The following is a 26,203-nucleotide window of genomic DNA, read 5'->3' on the forward strand; positions in this document are numbered from 1 at the left end:
TAGCGGTGAGGATAGGAAATGTACTGGGTGCCGAAGCCTGTCGCACTCATCCGGGGCAATATTCACAATATTTATAAACTCAAATGTACCCAATGTGACGCTGGTACCCAATGCCAGCAAATATAGAAGATTCTCAGCAATGGGAAACACATGACAAAATTCAACCACAAATTTCCTTCTCTAAACAAAGATCTAGAAATCATTCAAGTAGCCAAGAAAGGATTAATGTTAAACATACTTGCACATTCATTGTGATCAAAGGGATAATCCACTACACAATCTTCATGAGATTTCAGAAAAGCCCAACATTTCGTTTGACAAGGAAATAATAATCAGTTCCCAGTCAAAAACAAACAGGTTGCCATCAGCTCACCACAAGCGCAATGTTCATGCCAAGGTCACTCCCTCCCCTTCTTCTCCACTCCCCTCCGATGGGGCGATCACATGTTTGCACTCATACAACACTTGAGTATGTATCTGTGTGTGTCGAGTCAGGAAGATAATTCGAAAAGTAGTTTTAATGAATTTATTCACCTCGTTTTATTCAATGTCTATTGTTTCCATTCTTTACTTCCTCTTTTTCTTTCTTTTCTTTTACCAATTTGCTTTTATGAATGTTTTGAATTTTAAACCATGATCATCTCAAACGTTCTACATTGAAGAACCAGTAGGAGTGTTACATAATGACGGTTACGTTAAGCCATAACAAAGGAACACTTCAGCTTCAATCTCTTCACCTGTGGTTTTATTGCTTTGAACAAGCATTAATTTTTATCCTTGTTTTTAATCCTCCTTTTAGACACTATTCAGCAAGAAGTTTTAAAGATGTTCTGAACCTGTCTGTGTGTTTAATTTTTAATTTAACTGTCCTTGTACTTTGTTTATTGCAACTTTCAAATAACATTAAAGGAATTCATTGTTTTTCCTTCCTAGATGCAAAAGAGCAATTATTTTACAAGATGTTCTCTTTTTTAAATTTATATGTGTGTTTTATTTCTGTCTGAATGTCTGTAATCTTTTAATTTTATCTTGTACTGTTAACATTAGCTGAAGATAGTCCATACAAGAACTAAAACAAGTCCTAATTTGAGATTGTATTTATTATTTTTATAATTAAATCAGTTGTACAGTATTGAACAGGTGGATGTTTATTTGAACAAAATTTCCTTGTGGAAATTCTTTGCTCTAACTACAAGAGCAACTCGTGCACTGAACTATATCCAGTTATTTTTGGGTCCCCCTTCATACTTAGCCTCAGGTAATACTGTTGGGATGACGAGTGAGTCAAGTTTTCTTCTGATCACAGCTGCTTACCCAGAAAAATTATACACACACACACACTGCAGTTAGTAGATACAGTTGTTGACCATGATGCCCCAAGCATCCTAGGTGAAGCAGCCATAGTAATTTATTGCATATTAGTATACAAGTAGCAGATGTGAGGAAAGCAATCATCATTGCCATCATCATTACTATTAAGAGGCGGCCGGAGTCAGTTCCAGATTCACATTTTATTTCAAAATATCGCCACTAGTCTCGTTGCTGTCGACAGCTAACTCCACTGATAGTTACATCGCGGGTGCATAGATGTCATTAAGACAGGCCAAAGGCCGAGCGAGCGATTCCCCTCTCACCCTCCAGCGTCACATAGTCTGTCACCAGGAAGTTGTGATACAGTACTTGCACGGAGCTGATGGTGTTGACATTTGTACGGAATGCGAAACATTCCAGGAAATTATTGAGCATGGGTTAGTGCTGAGCAAAACAGTCAAAATAAGGCACTGCTTCCGACAAATATAAATGAAATGGCGTATGGCTTTTAGTGCCGGGAGTGTCCGAAGACAAGTTCGGCTCGCCAGATGCAGGTCTTTTGATTTGATTCCCGTAGGCGACCTGCGCGTCGTGATGAGGTTGAAATGATGATGGAGACGACACATACACCCAGCCCCCATGCCAGAGAAATTAACCAATTATGGTTAAAATTCCCAACCCTGCCGGGAATCGAAACCGGGACCCCTGTGACCAAAGGCCAGCACGCCGGACACTGTTTCCGATGTTGAAATGAAGTAGAGCATCAATCCCGTCCCCGCCTCACGTCTTTCCCTGTACCGGCCAGTCAGTGATACATAATTCGTATAATTCTATCCAATGAAAATACAAACTGATATAACAGAAGTTAATTCATTTACGAATTTTTTAGTCACACAGTGATACTTTGGACATACGATAAATATTGTAACCCGACCAAGAACGGAATTTTCCAACAACCCTGAGTAAAAAAAGAGCCTTACAAATTTATAACAGTTTTTTCCTCTTGGAAACAAACAGTTCTGAAATATATAAACAATGTATGAAACATCCCATTGCATACTGTGTTAAAATTTGAATTCGATCAAATAACTTGTTTTCGGAGACACAGAGGTGCCGGAATGTTGTCCCGCAAGAGTTCTTTAACGTGTCGACCTTCCAATACCACCGCCCTGAGCCAGGATCGAACCTGCCAAGGGGCAGAAGACTTGCGTTCCCGAGCCGTTGTGAGAGTCTCTTTGTCTTTACAAAGACGGATTTGAAGTCGTATGTTTTCGTATAGGTTTTAAATAATAAATGTTACAGCATCTAAATATCCATTAGTTCTGTATTTCATGACTTGAGTGGAGTGTAATTAGAGTAACTACTAAGCTCAAAAATATAGGCCTACCACTTCATTCTCGCTCTCGGTGACGTCAGGCGCTTTAGCCAATAGCAACGCTGCTCACCTGAATGACCTATCTGACCTGTGAGTTATTCCAGTTACGTTGGATAACCCAATTTCCAAGAAATACAAGGACTGTAAACGACGGTTTTGTATACCTACCCGTTATGAAACTCGGAAACGGTGCTGGTAAAGAACGCAACAGCTGAGGCGCACTGCAACTTCCCTCTGTAGGTGGGGGGTAGTAGAATAACACCCAGTATCCCCTGCCTGTCGTAAGAGGCGACTAAAGCGGGCCCCATAGGCTCTGAACTTGGGAGTCTGGGTTGTCGACCACATAGCCCTTAGCTGAGTCCTAGCTTTATTTCCACTTACTTGTGCCGGGCTCCTCACTTTCATATATCCTTCTTCTTCAAGTGACATCTCTTTTTTTTTGCTAGTTGCTTTACGTCGCACAGACGCAGATAGGTCTTATGGCGACGATGGGATAGGGAAGGCCTATGAGTTGGAAGGAAGCAGCCGCGGCCTTAATTAAGGTACAGCCCCAGCATTTGCCTGGTGTGAAAATGAGAAACCACGTAAAACCATCTTCAGGGCTGACGACAGTGGTATTCGAACCCACTATCTCCGGGATGCAAGCTCACAGCCGCGCGCCCCTAACCGCACGGCCAGCTCTCCCAGTGTTAAAATTTTTAATAAAGTTTAATGTCTTATTACAAATCAAGCATTTTGCCATTCCATTGCACTCGGTAAAAAGATACGGCATATTAAAACACGACAAAATATAACGTGCTATTGAAAGGTCATACCACAACTAGCGAGTAACAAAGTAGGGCTGGGACAGATACAACGCAACCTTTTTTTCGCAACCGTTTCCGGAACACAACCGTTGTCGAATGAAACCGTTGTGAGAAAATAACAGCTGCAGTTGCAGTGGCGCTCTGCTGTTGCGTTCTTCGCCAGCACCGATCAAGTGGCGTTTAAAGTTTCACAACCGGTAACTATACAAAACTGCCTTCCGCAATCGTTGCGTTTCTTGACACTGGGGTTTTCCAGTGTAACTCACAGGTCAGATAGGCCGTTCTGAAGAGCTGCCCTGCTATTGAATGAAGGGCCTGACGTCACCGAAAGCCACAATAAACAGTGCTACCCCAGATTCAATGGCCTGAGTGTTGTAAGGTGCAGTTAGTCGAGCATTTTAGAGTTAATCGTGTTAGTTATTCTAATTAGCCTCCATTCAGTCATGAAATACAGAACTAGTGGATCGTTAGGTGTCATGACATTTAACATTTAAAACTAATACGAAAAAATAACATTACTTCAAATCAACCTTTTACGAATAACTAAAAACATAAGTATTAATCGAGGCTTAATACTGCCACAGTTTAAAGAAGGAAGGTAACTACGAATATATTCCACTTCTAGGTGGCAGAAAGTACAGTAATTTAAGATTATTTCGTTATGGATTTGTAAATTATGTTGTTATTCAGATAAAAATATTTGTAGTTTTTATGTTATGTACGGTAGTAGATTTTTAAGACTTTCAATCGGGGAGTAGGTACGATTCAAGCACACAGTAATTTTAAATCCCTTTAGCCCAGATTTCCAGTAGTCTGAACAGGTAACAATGTATAGTAGGTTAGAAGCGTGTTAGAAAAAAAAATTATATTACTACTGTCGACCAAACTATTATGCTCATTCGAGTTTGGAGTTTGTGTATGATGTACCGGTAACCAATAGGCCTATAAAAATCCAATCACACCATAATTTTCCTCGTTTTATTTCACGTTAGTCACGAACGTTTGGACTTTTCCATTTGTACTTTAATATTTTTTATGGCAAATGGAACGAAGGAAGTGCCCATTTTAAAACGTGTTTCAACCATACGTCAAGTTTAAGAAAGCATTTCTCGAAACTCTTCATCAGATCGAATCCAAATTTTAACACAATATACCGTGTAATGTTTTATGCATTATTTATAAATTTAAGAATTTTATGTTCCCAAGAAAAAGAGCTGTTATCAACTTTGTAAGACAACTTTTTCTCGGCTCAGGTTGGTTGGATAACTCCATTCTTGGTCGCGCTGTAATCTTTTATATATCCAATGCTTATGCTGTATGACTGTGAAATTCTTAAATGAATTCAATTCCTTTATATCAGTTTTTATTTAAAATGGATAGAATGATATACATCACTGACTGGCCGGTACAAGGAAAGACGTGAGGCGTTACCGCGCACTCCCTCATTTGTTCGGTAGAAATACGTTATTTTACAACCGTTTTATACAACGGTTGTCTGCGCGAAACAGTTTCGATGACAACCATTGTCTGTGCGCAACTCTTTTGCCCAGCACTATAACAAAGTATTGTCAGCGTGTCCACTGCCGCTTGTTATGAAGCAAGGGTGAGGAAGCGACTGATAGCAGCTGAAGATCTCGCTCACCACATCCCTGCGTGGGTAAGAGCTAATCTGTCATCATCCCTCTTCAAGGACAAGGCGCTGCGGCATCTGACGGAAACTGGGTGAACTACCAGCACTAGCATTCGGCCGACACTCGTAAGTCAATAAGCAGAGCTTTATTAAATTCACGATTAAATATATAAAGAATCCCTAATTTTGAAGTATGTTAAAGTAGCCCCTTAGAGAAAAATATAAACTTCGCTACGGTATAGTTTGCTTCCAATTTGAACACCATCTTGACTTAAAAGAAGTTTAGGAAAACCGCGGTTCAGAGCTCAATTTCATATGGAGATTCGTTATTTTAATTACCATTTTATAACTATATTTGCATTTCTTTTTGAAATGTTTTTGCACTAATGAAAAGTGTATCACAGGCTACCGTGCGCTATAAAAACAAAATAATTTTACCTTGTTCCGTTTCCTTATAAAAACTCTTACAAACTTTTGACCCATGTTACAACAACTACTGAGCTGGTGGCCGGCCGTTCCAGCTCCGGCCGCCTCTTAAGAATATTATCTACATGCATTAACCACCAACTCTAGAATGCACTTATGGCAATACACTTAGTTACCCCATATCCTTCAGGGAAGGCTTCCAATGTGTCTGGTGGTACATCAGAAAATGGTCCCACAAGTCGTTTCCGCTGCAGAGCGAATAAAAACAGCTTGAGATAATCATTTCTAAGATTTAAGTCTTCCGTCAGCGATCGTAATTTCTGAATCCAAGCAGCTGCTTTTACTCGATCTGAAACATACAAAAGACTCATTTAACTTTCAGGTAGCCATCCAATGTTAGCAATATCATTCCCATTTGGAAGTCTCACTTTTTTTTAAATCACTGCCTAGTACCACCTATATTTAAAAGAACTTCATTGACTATAAAACAATTAGTCACTAATATTATAATTGCTCCTGTGTTTATAAATTAAAAATGCAAATGCCACTACAAAATGATGACAAATCAAAAGTGTAACTTTCTAAAAAATTCACCATTCTCCATGTGCAACCATTAAGTATATCTAGCACATAAGATTTCTACATGAAGCCTCATAATTCTTGCTCCAAGACATTAAGAGTAATTCTTTCAATCAATCAATCAATCAATCAATACTGATCTGCATTTAGGGCAGTCGCCCAGGTGGCAGATTCCCTATCTGTTGCTTTCCTAGCCTTTTCCGAAATGATTTCAAAGAAATTGGAAATTTATTGAATGTTTCCCTTGGTAAGTTATTCCAATCCCTAACTCCCCTTCCTATAAATGAATATTTGCCCCAATTTGTCCTCTTGAATTCCAACTTTATCTTCATATTGTGATCTTTCCTACTTTTATAGACGCCATTCAAACTATTCGTCTACTAATGTCATTCCACGCCATCTCTCCGCTGACAGCTCGGAACATACCACTTAGTCGAGCAGCTCTTCTTCTTTCTCTCAATTCTTCCCAACCCAAACATTGCAACATTTTTGTAACGCTACTCTTTTGTCGGAAATCACCCAGAACAAATCGAGCTGCTTTTCTTTGGATTTTTTCCAGTTCTTGAATCAGGTAATCCTGGTGAGGGTCCCATACACTGGAACCATACTCTAGTTGGGGTCTTACCAGAGACTTATATGCCCTCTCCTTTACATCCTTACTACAACCCCTAAACACCCTCATAACCATGTGCAGAGATCGGTACCCTTTATTTACAATCCCATTTATGTGATTACCCCAGTGAAGATCTTTCCTTATATTAACACCTAGATACTTACAATGATCCCCAAAAGGAACTTTCACCCCATCAACGCAGTAATTAAAACTGAGAGGACTTTTCCTATTTGTAAAACTCACAACCTGACTTTTAGCCCCGTTTATCAACATACCATTGCCTGCTGTCCATCTCACAATATTTTCGAGGTCACGTTGCAGTTGCTCACAATCTTGTAACTTATTTATCACTCTATAGAGAATAACATCATCCGCAAAAAGCCTTACCTCCGATTCCACTCCTTTACTCATATCATTTATATATATAAGAAAACATAAAGGTCCGATAACACTGCCCTGAGGAACTCCCCTCTCAACTATTACAGGGTCAGACAAAGCTTCACCTACTCTAACTCTCTGAGATCTATTTTCTAGAAATACAGCAACCCATTCAGTCACTCTTTTGTCTAGTCCAATTGCACTCATTTTTGACAGTAGTCTCCCATGATCCACCCTATCAAATGCTTTAGACATGTCAATCGCGATACAGTCCATTTGACCTCCAGAATCCAAGATATCTGCTATATCTTGCTGGAATCCTACAAGTTGAGCTTCAGTGGAATAACCTTTCCTAAAACCGAATTGCCTTCTATCGAACCAGTTATTAATTTCACAAACATGTCTAATATAATCAGAAAGAATGCCTTCCCAAAGCTTACATACAATGCATGTCAAACTTACTGGCCTGTAATTTTCAGCTTTATGTCTATCACCCTTTCCTTTATACACAGGGGCTACTATAGCAACTCTCCATTCATCTGGTATAGCTCCTTCGGCCAAACAATAATCAAATAAGTACTTCAGATATGGTACTATATCCCAACCCATTGTCTTTAGTATATCCCCAGAAATCTGATCAATTCCAGCCGCTTTTCTAATTTTCAACTTTTGTATCTTTGTATCTTTGTATCTTTGAACTGTTGTATGTTACAACATTTTAAAGTGAATGTGAATCATTATACCTATATTGTCCAGGACAACCTATAAATTGGTTTCTATCAGGTAAACTTAATGATGAGAAAAACCTGTAAAATTTCTTCTCAAACATTTGATGAATAAATCACGTAGAGAGGCAGCAATCATTGTTTTGTTATAGAATGCCATTCCCACTGTCTCCATTGCTAACAAATGGTGTGTTTAGTCTGCATTATTGGTTATGCACAACCTTTAACAACAAGTTTTCTAATTAAAAATGAAAAGAAAAACTACAGTCAAAATTCAACAAATGGAGCAGATACATGTCTTTCATTTAAGGTTTGTCAAAATACAGAGTGGATGGGGTATAACTAGGCGGCCCCAAACATATGATATCCCAGGTCATTATGAGCTGAAAGATGTGAACATTTCATTTTGTGTTCACATGTGGCAACATCGTTTGCAGTTGTTAACTACAGAGTACTAATGTATGTGTAAGACCGGAACCAGGAAAAGCCTCTTGGGGATGAGTCAGCAGTAACCTTGCATCGTGGTTAGTACAAGAGGACGAAGTGTGACAAACGCATTTTATGTATATACATCACACCTGCCTGCACTTATTTCTTGATGGATACAGTACTTTTGCATCCATCTCTTGGCACAGGCCAGAGTAAAGTGTAGCTTCCGCAGAAGTCCCAGTCAACATCCATGGCTGTGACAATATGGAAGTTGCTGGGGTGTGGGTAGTGCTGAGTAATGACATTCAGAGCATGACTACTGCATCTGAGTGTTATGAAAGGTGCTTCTCATAGGGTCAGTTGTGCTGCAATAGTACTTTCTGACCCAGTGAGGAAAGCAATGGCAAGCTACCTCACTCCTCATCTTGCCTAGTTCGCCTCATTTTGGTGCTGTCATTGGTTTTTGGGTTTTCCTTATAACCGCATAACCTTGGGTGGTGCTACTTGAGGATCCAACCAGCCTCTGGGCTGATGACCTAACAGACAGACATACATCACACATACACATCAACAAATCTGAGAAATATAAACAAGGTTATACATGACAGCCATTGCAACCATCAACCTGAAGCCTAGCCGAGAGTCACTTTCATGAGTACAAGATAAGTTATCAAATGATAAGCAATACACAGATCTCAAATGTATCTAAGAGGACTCCACTACAACTAGATCCTACATTTTACTATGATGGCACTAATAATAAATCGCAGCAGATTACATTACTCCGTGTTAAGATGATGTGGGTAGAATACACCTGCGATAAGCCATAAGACTCCAGAGGAAAAGTAGAAGAGAGTAACAGTAGCCCCAATGTCAAACATGACATAGTCGAATAAGGCTAACGTTAGTGACACAGACATAAGAGTGAAATGGCCATAGGACCTACAGTTGTAACAGTAACAATCTGTCATAGAAAAGAATGAACTAACATACAGTAGGGACTCAGTAATTCCAGGTGAACGGTACCGAGACTACCTCAAATAAAAAAACGAAGATTTACAAAATTACTTGAAAAATCCTGTGTACACAGAAAATTTACTTATGTTGAATATTACAGCACAGTAGCTTAGAAAATAAACAAAATCAGATTGTCTTACACTTTAAGAAATTTTAAATTGTCTTTTGTAAATACGAAAACTAAACTACCTATATACAGTGTTGCCAACTCATAAATCTTTTCTGCATTAAATTTTAGTTGAAAATCTGCTAAATTCCGAACTGAAGCAAAACAGCATATACCAGCTGTTTTAATAAAAGAGATTAACTCAACACTCACCAGTTTCAGAATAGGAGTTATCATCTTCTCCTCCACGCACTATATGCTCTGAAGCAGATGTGCTGAGTTGAGGTCCTATGGTTTCATATGAAGCCACACGGTACTATTAATTTTCTAGATATATGCTGGCAGTTCACAGCAGCAAAGCACATACGGAAATTTTCCAATCTATTTCGAAAGTTATCTTTACTTTCATTACTGTTTTCATTGTTTTTGATAAGTGCAGAAAGAAATAATGTCAAACAATTTTGCATTTATATTGCACTGCCAAAATATGCACCGTCCATGTTTGGGATCACTCAGAAGCTCAACCAACTAGTCTTTTAAAGTTTAATTATTTAACCACTCTTTATGAAATATCTGACTACTTTTTAACCTTTTCTTTTGACATATTGACGTACCAAAAAGAACCTGATGTCAAAAGAAACATGATATCAAACACGATACTACCCGGTTCATCAAGAGTACAGTAACGATTGTAACAAATTCTGAGTGAGGCTGTAGGCCAGAGCTGGTCTAGAAAACGAGTGGTAGTATGCACCATAAGTTCAATACAATGGGAATAAGCAGACTATTGTACCGTAGTAAGTTCTATATTATATTTTCTCCTGGTGATGAGAGGTGATATTGTTAAAGCTGAAAATTGCTAAAAGAAGTTTGAAAATCCGTCAAAAATTCAGCTGTCTGCTAAATGGAAAATTTATCCGCTGTTCCATTTAAAAATCTGCCGAATTTGGCGGAAAATCCACTGAGTTGGCAACACTGCCTATGTAAGTTAAACATGGCAGTGCCTATTTCAATAGTGATGAATACAAAAGTACACATTTCATTGCATTTTTTAAAATGTGATGACTATGATTGCTGTTTTAAGGTCAATGCCCCTTAAAATCATAAAGTGCTTTCTGTTTTAACTCATAGCAAATAAAAAACAAAACACAAACTGTTTGAACAAATGCAATGAATCAGAACCATGCGTAGGGTGGGATTGAGGAACCAACAAACTATGTTCAAGGTCAATGACTAGCGTTTCAACAAGCACATCGCCTATGTTTTTGTGTTCAGTTGCCACATGCAAGGCACTCGCGCACTGAAACTGTCGATTTATCATTTTTTTACCTGCACTTCACTTTTTCTGCTTGGATTTATGCGAATATCAAACTATCGACACTCGAAATACTACACCGAGACTCTACTGTACTCCCAAGTCAATACACTGCAGAAATTTAGTGCTATGGCATAATATGTGACATACCAAAGTGCAACTCAAAGCAATTGTTGAAAGTGTCCACCCTTGGCTTGTATTCAGGCTTCACCTCTCCGATTCCAGTTGCGATGCTTTTCAGCCAAGACACCACGATTGTTCCGAATATCCTCTGCTGCTTGAAATATACATTTTTGGAGGCCATCCAAAATGGTTACTTCTGTTTGATATAATTTGTTTTTCATGTCTCCCCAAATATAAATATCCACTGGATTAAGGTCTGAAGATCTGGAAGGCCAAATAATGGGTCCACGTCGTCCAATCCACCGATCAGGAAATGTCTGATCCAAACGATCGCACACTATGCAGCTTGTATGAGGTGGTGCACCATCATGTAAAAACTATATGGTTCTGTGTAGTTGAAGCGATGCACTCTCTAACGTACCTGTGAGGAACTCTAGGTAAGCCACACTGGTCAATGATGCAGGTAAGATGACTGGACCAAGTAACCGATCTTCAACTATACCCATCCAGATATTGAGAACTGGTCCAGTGCTGGAAGTGGCCTTGACGTACTGAGTGGGGATGTTCCACAGCCCATGAGTGAGTACTGTGCATATTAAACACTCTTTGCCATGTGAAAATTGTCTCATCTGTCACTAATGCACTCGACAGAAAGTCTGGACTGCATGCTTCATCAATTAACTAGCGGCAGAAATGCACTCTTGTTTGGTAATCAGCTGGTGAGAGACACTGCAAGTGTTGAATGTGGTAAGGGTGCATTCGCTCTTCATGCAGTGTCCTACGCACAGTCCAAGTTCATACACCAACAGCACATGTTATGCAATGCGTATTGTGCCTGGGATCATCGTCTACCATTGCCAGGATGTCTTCTTCCGCACCAAGGATTGCACATGGCCATTCATGCCCTCAATTTTCATAGCATGATGTAACAACCAGTATCTTGAACATGCTGTACTATAGCATATATAGTTACTGGATTTGGTACCCATCTGTTGGGAAACCTTGCTTGATAGATTTGCATAACATGACATGTATTCTGTTATGCCTCACCATATGCTAGCAGTATATTAAGGTACCCGTGGTTTTCATACACTAACATAATTCAAATACTACTACTACGTAACTCGCGTACAAGTAGTACAGACAATAATTCGCCACTGGACATCTGTTATTCATGTGAAGGTGAGGCAGGCAGCTCATAACTAGTCCGGTTTCATGGAGAGGGAGAGAACCCATCTAACCACATCCCAGCTGCTAGCAACAGCAGAGCTCCAAACTGGCATGTGACACATCTAGCGCTGTTGACAAACTGCTTACATTGAATGTTCTCCCACATAGTGTTTTAATTACATGGATTTTTGGGAGAACTACTCGCTCTATGTAGAAACACCCCAGACCTCATTTCTTCGTTTTCTTATAATGCACAACATACTGTAGCATAAACATAAAGCCTACAGGACGTCTGGTAAGCCTGCTTTATATCTCTAAATACAGTAAAACTTGCCCAAAGCGGAATCACATGGGACCGAGTTTCTTTTACAAATTAGACAAGTTTCCGGATTTAACAAAATTATACAAAAAGATTAACAAATTACTTACCCCTGATACAATACGATACGATACTATACGATATTGTGTCTTGTTTTGAAACTCTTCAGCCACCCAGTTGATGCTTTAAAGTCAGTGTTGCCAAGTGATTTAGCAACAGCAAGAGCCTCATTCTGTAGCATGGGTCCACTAACCGGAAGGTTTCACGAACGGGCACTGACGAACCATTCCCACACTAAATCATCGATTTCTTCATTGCCTGATACCTTAGATTTCCTCTTCATTTGTCCATTCCCCTCCACCCACTGCTTAGTAATGTCATCCTTATGTTTTAAAGTCTCATAAACTTGAGTTTTTCCACATCTGAAACGCGACATAATTTCACACACAGACAACTTTTCCTTTTCACTTGCTTCAATGACTTTCACTTTCTTGTTCAGTGTCAGCCATCGTGCTGTCTTCAAAACTGACCCAAATTTACTGACGGGACACAAAGTAAAGTAACTGTTTACCTTAGAATTGGACTCAAGTTGTACATCAAGATAAAGATCTCCACGAACCATGGCAAGAGTCAAGCAATTAGTGGAGGTTTAAATCCCATTCTACCAGGAATTTGGGAAACCCGGACCTCATTACAGCAGCATGTTACGGTCTGTAAACACCTGACTCTTCCCCTGGCGAAATATTTATGTACCTGCAGTACCGAGTATGCCTAAATAAATTTCACTGCTAAAGCATAATTTCCACATTATACAGTAATTATTTTCATAATTTCTTTGCGTTTCCACGTTGAACAGATTCCGCTTTATACAACATAAATAACATGCAAGGCCATATCCAGTGCACTGGGACCATAACTTTCGTACACATTGGACAAGTTTTCGCTTTATGGACGTTTCGTTTTGAGCAAGTTTTACTGTACCATAACGAAAACATATTTTTCCTACTAAACTGTGCACCTTTTACTATACAATTTGCACGTATTTCAGTTTTCATGACCTGAAGCATCGTGTGTTCACAGCTGCATAGTTACACAAATGTAAAGAGGAGAAGAGCTCTACCTAATCAATACTTCTTTTTTTTAATTATTATTATTATTATTATTATTATTATTATTATTATTATTATTATTATTATTATTATTATTAAAGATACAGGACCGGTTTCGACCCTAACGGGTCATCCTCACCTGGACATACATGCACATATAACACATCATACAATTGCAAACATTACCACATTTAGAAAGGAATATCATGTGACGGTAGCATGTCAGGTTGTACTCATGAGTAGGGCATTCGTCAAATTGCGCATCTGAGAAAAATGAATATTCCTAAACTTAAAACTAACTTATAAGTGTAGGCCGTACATAAAATAAAAACAACATATGCGTAAAACACTTTCATGATTGTGAATGTTCGAGTTTATGACTTGCACTGTTTCTTAATTCTTCAGTTTGACTAAACTTAAAACTAACTTATAAGTGTTCATAAAATAAAAACATGTGCGTAAAACACTTTCATGTTTGTGAATTTTCGAGTTCCTTGCACTATTTCTTAGTTCTTCAGTTTGAGTGCTATCATTAAGTCTGATAGTCCACAACTGTGCATATATTAAAAAACTCAATGGCTTGAATTGTAATATGAGTTACACTTAAAATACAAATATCTCATTTTTAAAATATTTTGTCACATATGTACACAAAGGATAAGAAACACTTTGAATCTCTAAAAGGCAGAATAAAGACGTAGCGTGGATTCAGTTGAGGCTTGGATAGAAGTGTAGAATTTATCAATATGGATATGAAGCTTATAAATTACGACGCTGCATAGTTATACGCCACCCACCTGTATAGGTCTGTTAGGTCCATTAGATACATATGCACAAGAACAATAGTTTCCAGACCTGATTAAATTATTCCTGTACCTTTCTATCTACAGTAGGAAGATGCTTTTCACATTTTATGTATGGTAGGACAAACAAGGTTTATCTTTTAGGGTCTTATTAGTAATGGAAAGAAACAGACAAGTGACAAGTCAAGACAAATGTAGATAAACAGGAACATGAAAAGAAGACATAATTGTACCGCTCAGTGTGGGAAGAGGGAGCAACAGAAAGAGAAGATAAGGACAAAGGTTAGTGCCATGGCTTAGCTATTGGCTTATCACCTGGATGGCCAAATTTGAAAGAACTGATCAATTCTTGGTTGGAATTTCTACCTGAAAAATCATGTAACATTAGGAAGAGCGTCCAGCCTTAAGCACCTGGCCAAAACTCAATATGAAGCATGAGCCAGGGTGGGTCCATCAACTCCACAAATATCTGAGATAAGATTTTTTTTTTTTTTTTACCATGGCTTAGAGACCTATCCTCATAGACTATCTGCAATTTAAAAAATTGCTTTTTTGTTGAGAATTACTATACAAATGTGTATTATATTTACTGAGGAATGTTCTTAACCAATTGAGTAATAAGCTTATAACACTGGCTGTGGGGTCAAAAATTGAGAAAAGGTTATTTATCAGTTGGTGTGGGATTATTATAATTGAAAATATAATAGCTTATGATTGCAAATAAAATAAGAGCAGCCAAAAATATAAAGAATAAAAAGTAATCAGTTTATAGGTATTATTAAGAATTGTAAGCTTTAAATTAGCCATTATTTGAATAATGTTATCATCATCATCATCATCAACAATGTCCCACTCCAGTTGCCCAGGTGTGGTTAACAAGCCTCCTCCACTCCTTTCTGTCCTTCCACTTTTCCTGCTCCATTACTTCCACCACATCCAATCCAGCTCTCTAATGTCCTTCCAAATCTGATCCATCCACCTTCTTCTCAGTCTTCCAACTCATCACTTTCCCTTAACTTCTCTTTCCAATTCCCTTCTTGCTACCCATTCCTTTCCCATTCTTTTTACATGTCCGAACCATCTCAGTCTTGCTTTCTGTATGTTTGGTACTAACAGTTCTATATTTAGCTCTTCTCTGATTTTAATATTTTGAATTCCATCTCTTCTTGTCTTTTTAACCAATGTTCTTAAAAATTTCATTCCTACTGCCTGTATCTTACTATCTTGTCTCTTATTAGTTACCAGTGTTACTAGTCCGTATGTTACAATTGGTATGAAATACTATTTACATAATGTTAATTTCGTTCTCTTGGATACTTCGTCAATCCATAAAAGCTCTCTGACTTGATGATAAAATGTTGTACCTTTACTAGTCTGTTGTTAATTTCAGGGTTGATTTCATTACTTCCACTAATAATGCTATCCAGATATGTAAACTATTCTACATTATCTAACCGTTCTCGGTCTATGTTCACTTGGCTTCTCTTTTTCTCTTTTCCACAGTGCATGACTACAGTTTTCTTTTTACTAAGTACCATTCCAAACTCCTTCAGATTTTCATTCCAAACGCCCAGTCTCCTTTGTACTTCCTTTTCTCCCTATTCCCAAATCACCACATCATCTGCAAATACCAAAGCATTCACTTCATCACTACTGATACATGTTTTATGATTTCATCCATCAATATAATAAACAATAATGGTGAATAACATTATAAATTAGTTTATTTTTATGATTTTTATAATAGTGTTAAGTTGTATATTGGAGTAAATTGTTTAATGTAAGTTTAAATGCAATAATGATAAAAAAACAAAGAAAAGCACTATTGTGCCATTCGGTCCCTCCGTTCTCCAGTTTGGCATTGTAGATCCATCTTATTCTCTGCAGCCAACATGACATCGTCAGCAAAGAGAAAAGTCCACGGCAATTAACAATGTACATCAGCTGTCATGCTATCCATGACTAAGTTGAACAGGAGCGGTGATAGGACAGAACCTTGGTGTACATCGACTATGGTGGGAAAGTCTTTGGATGATCCTGCAGTAGTTTGTATATAGCTCCTCGGTTCTGCACAAAGCAGCTGCACCCAGTCGACAAGATATTCTGGCACACCGTGTTCTCGAAGCACTAGCCAGATGAGACTGTGTGATGCCTGATCTAAGGCCTTCTCGAAGTCTAAAAATGCAAGATGAAGCAGCTTGTCCTTCTCAGGATGTTTCTCATTTAAGAGCCATGCAGCATGGAATGCATTGATTGTACTGCAATTTGTCACAAATCCACTTGGTTGCTGGATGATGATGATCTAATATTACTCAAGTGAATGCATAATCTACCAACTTGTCAAATTAAGACACCCAACATTTTTATGGCATCAACAAAACAGGCAGCATGATGTAAAATCTACTTCAGAAGCATCTCAACTGACAAATTCTCCCACCCGCCAACCCCAAACATCAGTGCTGAAGAATCCATCAGTAAACTCAACATCATCAGAGTCAGGAGTGCTTTGAAAACACTTTGTGGCAGATCTGTGGTGCTCTCAAAGATGGTATGCAGCAGGCTACTTAACATTATGTTCAACAAAATTACTAAGGAGAGATGAATGCTGACTAATTGGCAACAGACCATCACTGTATCCACTTTCAAAAAGAATACCAATCCTGGTGAATGTTCTAATTACCTCCCACTGCATATGATTAAGATATTCAAACACATTCTGGACAAATGGATTCGTATGATTATCAAAATACCCCAGAAACCATTTGATCCCCAACAAAAAACCCAAGAATGGAATTATTGATTGGTGCAATATAGGATGCAACTCAATAAAAAGAAAACCAAATATACAGTATCAAAACCACAACAAATCATAACAACTGAGGGCAAATAACAAAATTTAATTACCTTGGATCCAAAACTGCTGATGATGGCCAATGTCTGAAGAAGCAAACTTGAGGATTAATGCAGCCTAATGAAGTGACAAACAGAGGCAGATATCACCTGCTATCAGTGAATGAAAAACATTTAAAATCTAATATGTTTCATATCAGGTCAAGTGTGTGAAAATAGGACACATTCTTTGTTCATCTAGTATTCACAAACTTTCATATTTCATTGTCGCACCAGCCAAGATGTCACCCACTAATATCCCCTCACTTACAGGTCATGGTCTACACTGCAAGCTGTCCCATCATACCTATGGGTAGAATGTGTCTGCATACAGCATTTGAAGTTTTGTTGAAGGCGACTGAAGGCAATCATACCGATCTGCCAGGAGCTTCCGCTGACTGACAGACCCTGTACCTCTTCCTGCACAGTGTACCTGCATTCTTGCAGGCTTTGAGCAATGGCAATTTAGTGGTGTCTGGTACTGCACAAGAGTCCTCCATGAGGACAGATCCCAAGACATGCACTAGAGTTCCTATAGCATTGGCAATGGTTATTGTCTGGGGTTCTGTGAGAATCGTGTGATCAGCTACCACATTTGCTGTCAATTTCAAGGCCTCCCGCCATTCACTACACGATAGCCCTTTGTGGTGCGTTATTCATTCATTAGCACATAGGTACTAGAGTTGGGCTTGTTTGAAACTAGCATAATTTGAACAATGTGACATGAGAAAATAGAACTACGACAAGAGTAGAACTGAATTTTCCCTTCCCCTATGGGAATTTTAAAAAAACCAAGCCAAACCCTATGGTGCAACAGCCCTGAAGGGCTATGGCCTACCAAGCATCCGCTGCTCAGCCCGAAGGCCTGCAGATGATGAGGTGTCGTGTTTAGCACAATGAAACCTCTTGACCATTATTCTTGGCTTTCTAGATCGGTATGGGAATTAACAAATTTCTTTTTCTTCTCAGATGGCTCTGGTTTGACAACATGAGATCCCAGAGAACCAAAGAAAATTTTATAAATTAGCCCCTATAAGGGACTTTTTTAAATGGGTAACTTCCATCCAAATATTTGACTGCTGACATAAATTTGGAACTCTTTCATGGCAAGTGTTCATTCAGACCAATATCACGACAATCCAGCAATAAGGAATCTGCCACCTGGGTGACTGCCCTAAATGTATAACAGTGGTGATTGATGATGATTGAAAAATATGGTAAAATCTTTTCGAGTTGCAGATACCTGTTGTTTCTAGACTTAAAATATGGTACGGTAGTATATATTGGTGTGCAGCCAGAGGGGCTTTGCTGTGTTTCTGATTCTCCAGCTCATGTAAAATAGTTGGTGGTTAGAACTTATTTTTATTTTGTGATGATTGGTATAAGAGCCTCTCACCAGGAACTTAGCAAAGGATCATAAATTAACTTGTGCCAGACCAATGGTCTCAAAAAGCATGGCCTACCTTGCGAACTGAAAAGAAAAGAAGGGACAAGTAATCGAGCCTCTTGGGATTTTCAATGAAAGGGCAGAAATTGTAAACATCATGCTTCTGTTGCAAAAAGCTTGTCAGCATGCAACACAGCCCTATATTAGAAATGACACTCAATGGACACATCTGTTAAGCAAAGGCTGTATTAATATGAATCCACCTGACACTGCTCAGATTGCTGTTAATCACCAAAAACTGATTCGAGGAAATTGTCTGGAGAAATGAGTCAGAGGCTGGATGAGAATTCTTTAGATGGTATGAAAACAGAGGGTGGGAGATCACTGTTTACAGATCATAATCTGTTTTCACATGCTTGAATGATCATATAAAGAGGACTAATGGTGTGGTAATGATTATTGCTTTAATGGGGAAGAACAACTAGAAAACCATCCCCAAAAAAGGACTAGCTCCTCAAATAATACTGAAAGCAGATAACACTGTTTCAGATGTACATGAGTATTAACAATTTAAAGCAAAAATGTCCACACTATGAACTGGGAAGACACGATAACAGTCAGTAATTTGACTGTGCTTACAGGCAGTCTGTGGAAAGAGATAACGACTAAGTACGGAAAATTCGTTATGTGCTGTGTAAAGTTCTGTGGCGCGTTTGAGATGGCATTGCGTGGGCATGACGAAACAAGTGAATCATCGAATCCTGGCATATTTCGAGGCCTCGTCAATTTTAGTTCTGAAATTGACGTTGCATTGAGAGACCATCTGTCCAAAGCTACTGTTTTCAAAGGCACCTCGAAAGGCATTCAGAATGATTTGCTTTCGTTCATGTATGAAATCTGTCGTGAGGAAAAAAAAGAAATCACCACAGCGCACTTCATTTCGGTAATCGCAGATGAGACCACCGATATATCAACTACAGCACAATTTGTTATCATTCTTCCCAACGGTAAGCCAGTTGAAAGATTCTGGAGTTTCCTCTACCCTCTAGTCATGATGCTAAGACAATAGCAGAGTGTTTAAAATTTTCTTTGAGGAAAGTTGTGGATAATAGAGATAAGTTGATTTCACAAGATTACGATGGAGCAAATGTAATGAGTGGTCACCACTCAGGGTGCAAGTTCCCATCAGGGAAGATTTTAGGCATGCACATTACGTGCACCGTTATGCCCATTCTCTGAACTTAGTCATGGCACAGGTGACAGGGGGGAGGGAAGATAATGAGGGGGGATTTTTCCTTCTGTTGAGCCCCCAGTGACGAAAGTCACGCGCCGCCACTGTTGTTGAGGGCAAAGTTCAGGGAACCAGAAAATGAGGACGAGTACCAACACGATGGACTGACATGGTGAACGGCCCCCTACAGAGTTCTCTCAGAGTAACCACACTGAAAGCTTTAGATAGGGAAGAATGGCGGAGTATGGTTCATTGGCTAGATGGCTGAATATTATGATAGTCACGACGCCTCAGTCATGAGGCAAAACGAAGAAGAAGAAGAAGAAAAATAACTGCGAGACAAAATTCTGGCACCTCGGCATCACCGGAAACCGAAAAAGTAGTTAGTGGAACATAAAAAAATAACGTTATTATTATTTAAAAGTTTAATTGTGACGGAAAATCTAAAAGAAAATAATGTTTGACCTTCATCTAAATTACAACCTTTAATGAACCAAACAGGGTTGGACAGAGTGGCTCAGATGGTTGAGGCTCTGGCCTCCTGACCCTAACATGGCAGGTTCGATCCTGGCTCGGTCCGGTGGAATCTGAAGGTGTTCAAGTACATCAACCTCGTGTCGGTATGTTTTACTGGCACGTAAAACAACTCCTGCGGGACAAACTTCCAGCGGCTCTGTGTCTCCGAAAACCGTCTAACGTAGTTAGTGGGACGAACAAAAAATAGCATTACTAATTAACTAAGCAGACAGTGTGAAAGGAAAAAATAGGGAAAACTAAGTCTATATAAATATATTCGCGTCAACCTTACAACGGATATGAAGAGGTTAGATTTTACCCCGAAAGGAATTAAGAGTGAGATAGATATCTCAAAAGTTATCTATTTTCTTATCTGCACAAGTTATATAAGTTCATTTTTACAATGACCACAGCGAGTTATAGTTCAGTAACACCACTGCTTCAACGACTTAAACCATTTCGCTTACCGGTACTCTTTCTACAACACGGTTCAAATGTTGATTTGTGCGGTCCATAAAATATAGGGTACGGTACACTTGAAACCAGTGCTTGAAACAAACAGCCGTCAGATAGACCGTATCTAAGAAAGAATAGATACACAGTAAATCACAATTACAGTACACTTATCAAGCAGATTGTCGCAGGTCATCGTCATGACACAATGCTAGCAGCACATCTGGAACACAACGATTACGAAGCTGAAGTACGGTACTGTACTGCACGACAGTACTGGACGAACAATATTCTATAATGTGTAACCTTGACAAGATGTACGGTAGGTACTGGACATCAAAGCTCAACATCATATTATATCCCCTTATTACGCTGGTCAAGAACGACGGACAAGTGGAGTACGGTAACTGGCGCTGAAAGTAAGAAGTAAGAAGTTTACCCGACAATATTACGGGTTTCTTCGGGTCTGCTTGACATATAAAAGAAACAGAATATTTTATACAGACTGAAATAGGGGATTCAGCAGCCACCGTACACATTGTTCACGTGATTTACCTTACCGACCATGCGAAAAGGGGGCAGATTTTTTCTGTCTAATATCAATGAACACAATGTAAACAGTATGTTATTTTTTTAAAAAAATTCTGTGATTAGAAAATAGCTTCCATCAAATAATCAATTTTGAAAATTATCAACTCATTAATTACAATCAGTCAGAATGCCCTAACTCTCTACGGCAGTGTTGCCAACGCCTAAGACCAAATCCCCCACCCCACCCCTAGGTAACTTCTAAAATCCCAAATAATGAGGCTAGAATCCTCAAATTATTATTATTATTATTATTATTATTATTATTATTATTATTATTAATATTATTATTATTGGGAACAAGAAAGGTGCCTCCCGGAAGATTGCGACCTCCTTGAATTCTCGTTGTGTTTTCTTATCAGCTAATTCTTTCCTTTATTTTCTTTAATAAACAAGAGATCAGCACTACTTTTTGCTAGGTCTTATGGCGACGATGGGATAGGAAAGGCCTAGGAGTTGGAAGGAAGCGGCCGTGGCCTTGATTAAGGTACAGCCCCAGCATTTGCCTGGTGTGAAAATGGAAAACCACGGGAAACCATCTTTACGGCTGCCGACAGCATGATTCGAACCCACTATCTTCCAGATGCAAGCTCACAGCCGCGCGCCTCTAACCGTACGGCCAATTCGCCCGGTCTGCTACCAGCCCTGCGTTACTCATCGTATATACGGTACTTCCTCACCTCATACTTCTGACTTATTAATGATATAGCCTAGATAAGAGAGTGCGGGTATTTCACTCCCGTTTACTTCTACATCCTTACAGGAAGAGGCTGTAGGGCTGCTGTGACAGGAGCAATATAGTTTTCATTTTAGCAGATCTACCAAATAAAAACAAATGCCATCCTTCAGGTTTAGTGTTTTCTTTTGTTGGTTGGAAAACACGTGATCATGGGTCGGACACCACCAATGATCTCCCCAGGAAGCTAATTACCCAGTGAACGATGGGCACGACCGCTGTAAAAATAATAATAATAATAATAATAATAATAATAATGGGGCATGGCACCGAACGTCCGCCATGTTTCTTGTTCTCACACAAGCAAGGGAGCATGGCCTTTAAATGACGAAAAGTGTAGAAAATGCGCATTTTAGAATCGCTGGGGGAGAATTAAAGTCCGTTGCCGAAAGCTTGAAGCATGAAAGCGAATACCGCCACTTCATCATATTGCGGCACGAGGCCAACATCACGATCAGTTGATTGTAGGGTAGTTCGAAATCATCGCACAGTGACATACGAATAGGCCTCGAAATCGGAACAAGAGCGTTACCCTGCTTGGCTGTTGTGGTTAAGCATAAATTAGAATAAAAACGATGGACATAAATATTTATGACAGGAAACCTTAAAATCATAGGGACCTATAATAGGTTACAACCTCATTCTGTTAATATTTTTAAAATTATTGCATCCTCATGAGTACTGTGTTCCTTTCTTAATCTGTTTACCCTCCCGGATTGGTTTTTCCCACGGACTCGGCGACGGATCCCACCTCTACCACCTCAAGGACAGTGTTCTGGAGCGTGAGACATTGGGTCGGGGGATACAACTGTGAGGGAGGGCTGCACCTGCTATGCTGAACAGGGGCCTTGTGGGAGGAGAAGGAAGCGGCCGTGGCCTTAAGTTAGGTACCATCCCGGCATTTGCCTGGAGGAGAAGTGGGAAACCACAGAAAATCTCATCGAGGATGGCTGAGGTGGGAGTCGGAACCCACTTCTACTCAGCTGACCTCCCCAGGCTGATAGAATCCCGTTACAGCCCTCGTGCCCCTTTTCAAATTTCGTGGCGGAGCTGGGAATCGAACCCGGGCTTCCAGGGGTGGCAGCTGCTCACGCTAACCAGTGCACCACAGAGGCGGCCCATGAATACTTTACCACAATAATCGTTTAGTGTAATTATTTATTATGATATAGCGGGGATATCATGTTTCTCCCATTACCATATCATACTGAGATTACTAGCTTGAAAGTTGTCCATTATGAAGTGTGGCACAGTTTTAAAAACCAAGGCAACAGACATCTACAATAAAGTCTGTATACATTTCAAAAATAGCAGTAAAATGCTGTATTTATCATACTTGGTGTACGTTTGAACGAAATAAGTGATTTTTTGTGGTTACTTTTTCTTGGTGGTGGGTGTTCCATTTCCTTTATTTGTAAATGTGAATGAAAATTAAATAGGGCTGAAAATGTACAGAGCATAAGCAACTGAATTGAGTGGGATACCATTTATCTCTTTTCGCCCTCACAACGCATTGTTCAGTTAATTCCTTGTTCTTTAAACGAAATCTGAAACAAAATTCGACAAATAATTACCGTGGCTATCCGTACTTTCGCTAAGTAAACAATAAAATGGATTTAATTACAAACAGATATTACAAAAAGGAATCTCGGCTATAATTCAGTAATACTTACTTAAAGTACGACATATCCTTGGTTTTATTACTCCGATTAGTACAACCATACTCTGAGCTTACGGCTGGCATTCTTGAAAGCGAGAATCTATCTTTTCACTTCTTAAAACTTAGGGAATTAAATTGGCATGCACGATCTCCCTGTCACCTCAACATATGCTCTCGCGCCAATTCGCTTTGTTTTGACAACCGTTAACATGGCTGCCCCTTATCAACTTGCTTCAAGCAGGGAGCGCTAATGTCAGGTATACAGCCCCTCTATGTTATTCTAGCTCGTTGGTGTTGACGTTGACCTAATGGGGATAAAATGAATGGCGAAGACGTCATAAACACCCAGTCCCCAACCCAGGGGAATTAACAGTATGAGGGCGTTGATTCTGAAAACTGAACCGTGACCATCGGACCAAAGGCAAACGATCTATCCCTTTAGCCACAAAGCCGGACTTTCATTTACTAAACCTTAGGCTACCATCTCCACTGATCAGGAGTTGAGCATTGTCAGCAGTAGAGGCCAAGGCAGTAGCTTGTGAAGCAGCTTAGCAGCCTTGACAACACAGCAGGTTTCTCCGTTGTGTAGTCAATTACTAAATGATTTTAATTGTATAAACACGCCGTATTTCTTTTTAATTGTAAAAATGTGAAATATTGTTCCTTTGGTGAAAGTTTATTGTACAGTACAGTACTGAATTAAAATCTCAGTGAACTATTAGACTATTACCAAATGCATACCCTTGTGTCGATAGATTTACTGGTCCGTAAAAGATTTCCTGTGGGACAAAATTCCAGCATCTCGGCGTCTCCGAAACTGTCTGTCTTTACCTCTCTGTCGAAAATCGCTGAGAGAGCATTAAAAACGTAACCATTTTGCAGTCTTTATTTTAGTTTTGATGTATATACGCACCACCCCCTGCCCCCACCTCTCCCCCAGTCCGCTATATCCCACAAACCCGGGTACTATTTGTTGTCTGTATTTATTTATTTATTTATTTATTTATTTATTTATTTATTTACTTTGCCCCCGCACTTTTAAGCTCCAATCGCCGCTACTGGTGCCAAGGCCATAGTTGAAGCGCCATCCATGCAGGTTCGTCCGCTTACAGTGAGTGTGTTACTATTAGGCCCTAATAGATTACATAAGATAAATGAATTGCATTAATTATACCGTCTATATGTGCGGTACCGGTATACAATTTAACAAACCGTAGAAGAACACAAAGGATTTTTTCAAATAAATTATTTAGTGAAGTGCACAGTTTGTGATGATTAGTAGAATTCCTTGTACAGTAGGCCTAATTTTCTTGTAGGAACTGATGAAACAGTGAAATGCGATAATCAGTATCCTGTCTGACTGAGTGACTCAGACGGTGGAGAGCTGGCTTTCTGAGCCCAAGCTGGCAGATTCGATCCTCTCTCAGTCCAGTGGTATTCGAAGGTGCTCAAATACATACCCTTGTGTCGATAGATTTACTGGTCCGTAAAAGATTTCCTGTGGGACAAAATTCCAGCATCTTGGCGTATCCGAAAACTGTAAAAAGTAGTTGGTAGGAAGAAAAAACAATACAATTATTTACTATTAAATAGCATCCTGCAGAGTACAGTTCCTCGGTATTTCGAAAATAGATATACAGCGTGTAACTAAATATGTGGGAAAGCTCCGGGGATTCGATAGAGGACATGACAACAAAAAGAACATGCACTGTAAACATATGATTTATTTGCTTTCGTTTCCGTGTTACAGGCATTATTTGTGGTGTACATAACACAGACCACATCACTATGCAGGTTGGTCATTTGTGTAGGGCACACGCGCCACTTGCACGTTTCGTCCCAATTCAAGTCTGTAAGCATTTGTTTTGCATTCAAAGCCACGCGATGTCAGTTGCTTAGCAAAGTAAACACTTCCAAACAGGTCATAAGCTACAGTGGAGTGATACGTGCTGTCAGTTGTTATTGAATTCACGTACAGCAAAAGTGGAGTGATACGTATTGTCAGTTGTTATTCAGTGCATGGTCCGGCTCCATGGCTAAATGGTTAGCGTGCTGGCCTTTGGTCACAGGGGTCCCGGGTTCGATTCCCGGCAGGGTCGGGAATTTTAACCTTAATTGGTTGATTTCGCTGGCACGGGAGCTGGGTGTATGTGTCGTCTTCATCATCATTTCATCCTCATCACGGCGCGCAGGTTGCCTACGGGATTCAATTCTAAAGACCTGCACCTGGCGAGCCGAACTTGTCCTCGGGCACTCCCGGCACTAAAAGCCATACGGTCGCCATAAGACCTATCCGTGTCGGTGCGACGTAAAGCCCCTAACAAAAAAAAAAAAAAAAAAAAAAAAAAAGCCATACGTCATTTCATTTCATTCAGTGCATGTACAGTACAAGTCGTGATACAATGGGGTACTGGAATCAGGAAATGGCAGACATGCACCGTCTGTATGGATGGGCTCAGTGCGATGCAAATGAAGCACGGCGTTTGTTTGCGGAACACGTTCCTAATAG

At 39.5% G+C, this 26,203-nt stretch overlaps 1 protein-coding gene across 1 annotated transcript in view; it reads right to left on the minus strand.

Moving 5' to 3' along the window:
- LOC136875613 (uncharacterized) overlaps positions 1 to 20,757 on the minus strand; it is a 312,390-nt gene extending 291,633 nt beyond the window's left edge. Inside the window, exons 1-2 of the mRNA XM_067149147.2 lie at positions 20,725 to 20,757; positions 5,725 to 5,897 (exon numbers count right to left, since the gene is read on the minus strand). Coding sequence (XP_067005248.2) covers positions 5,725 to 5,831 — 107 coding nt within the window. The 5' untranslated portion in view covers positions 5,832 to 5,897; positions 20,725 to 20,757. The remainder of the gene's footprint in view (positions 1 to 5,724; positions 5,898 to 20,724) is intronic.
- Between the last annotated feature and the right edge of the window lie 5,446 nt (positions 20,758 to 26,203).

The sequence above is a fragment of the Anabrus simplex genome, chromosome 6 (genome assembly GCF_040414725.1).
Source record: "Anabrus simplex isolate iqAnaSimp1 chromosome 6, ASM4041472v1, whole genome shotgun sequence".
Taxonomy (NCBI): Eukaryota; Metazoa; Arthropoda; class Insecta; order Orthoptera; family Tettigoniidae; genus Anabrus; species Anabrus simplex.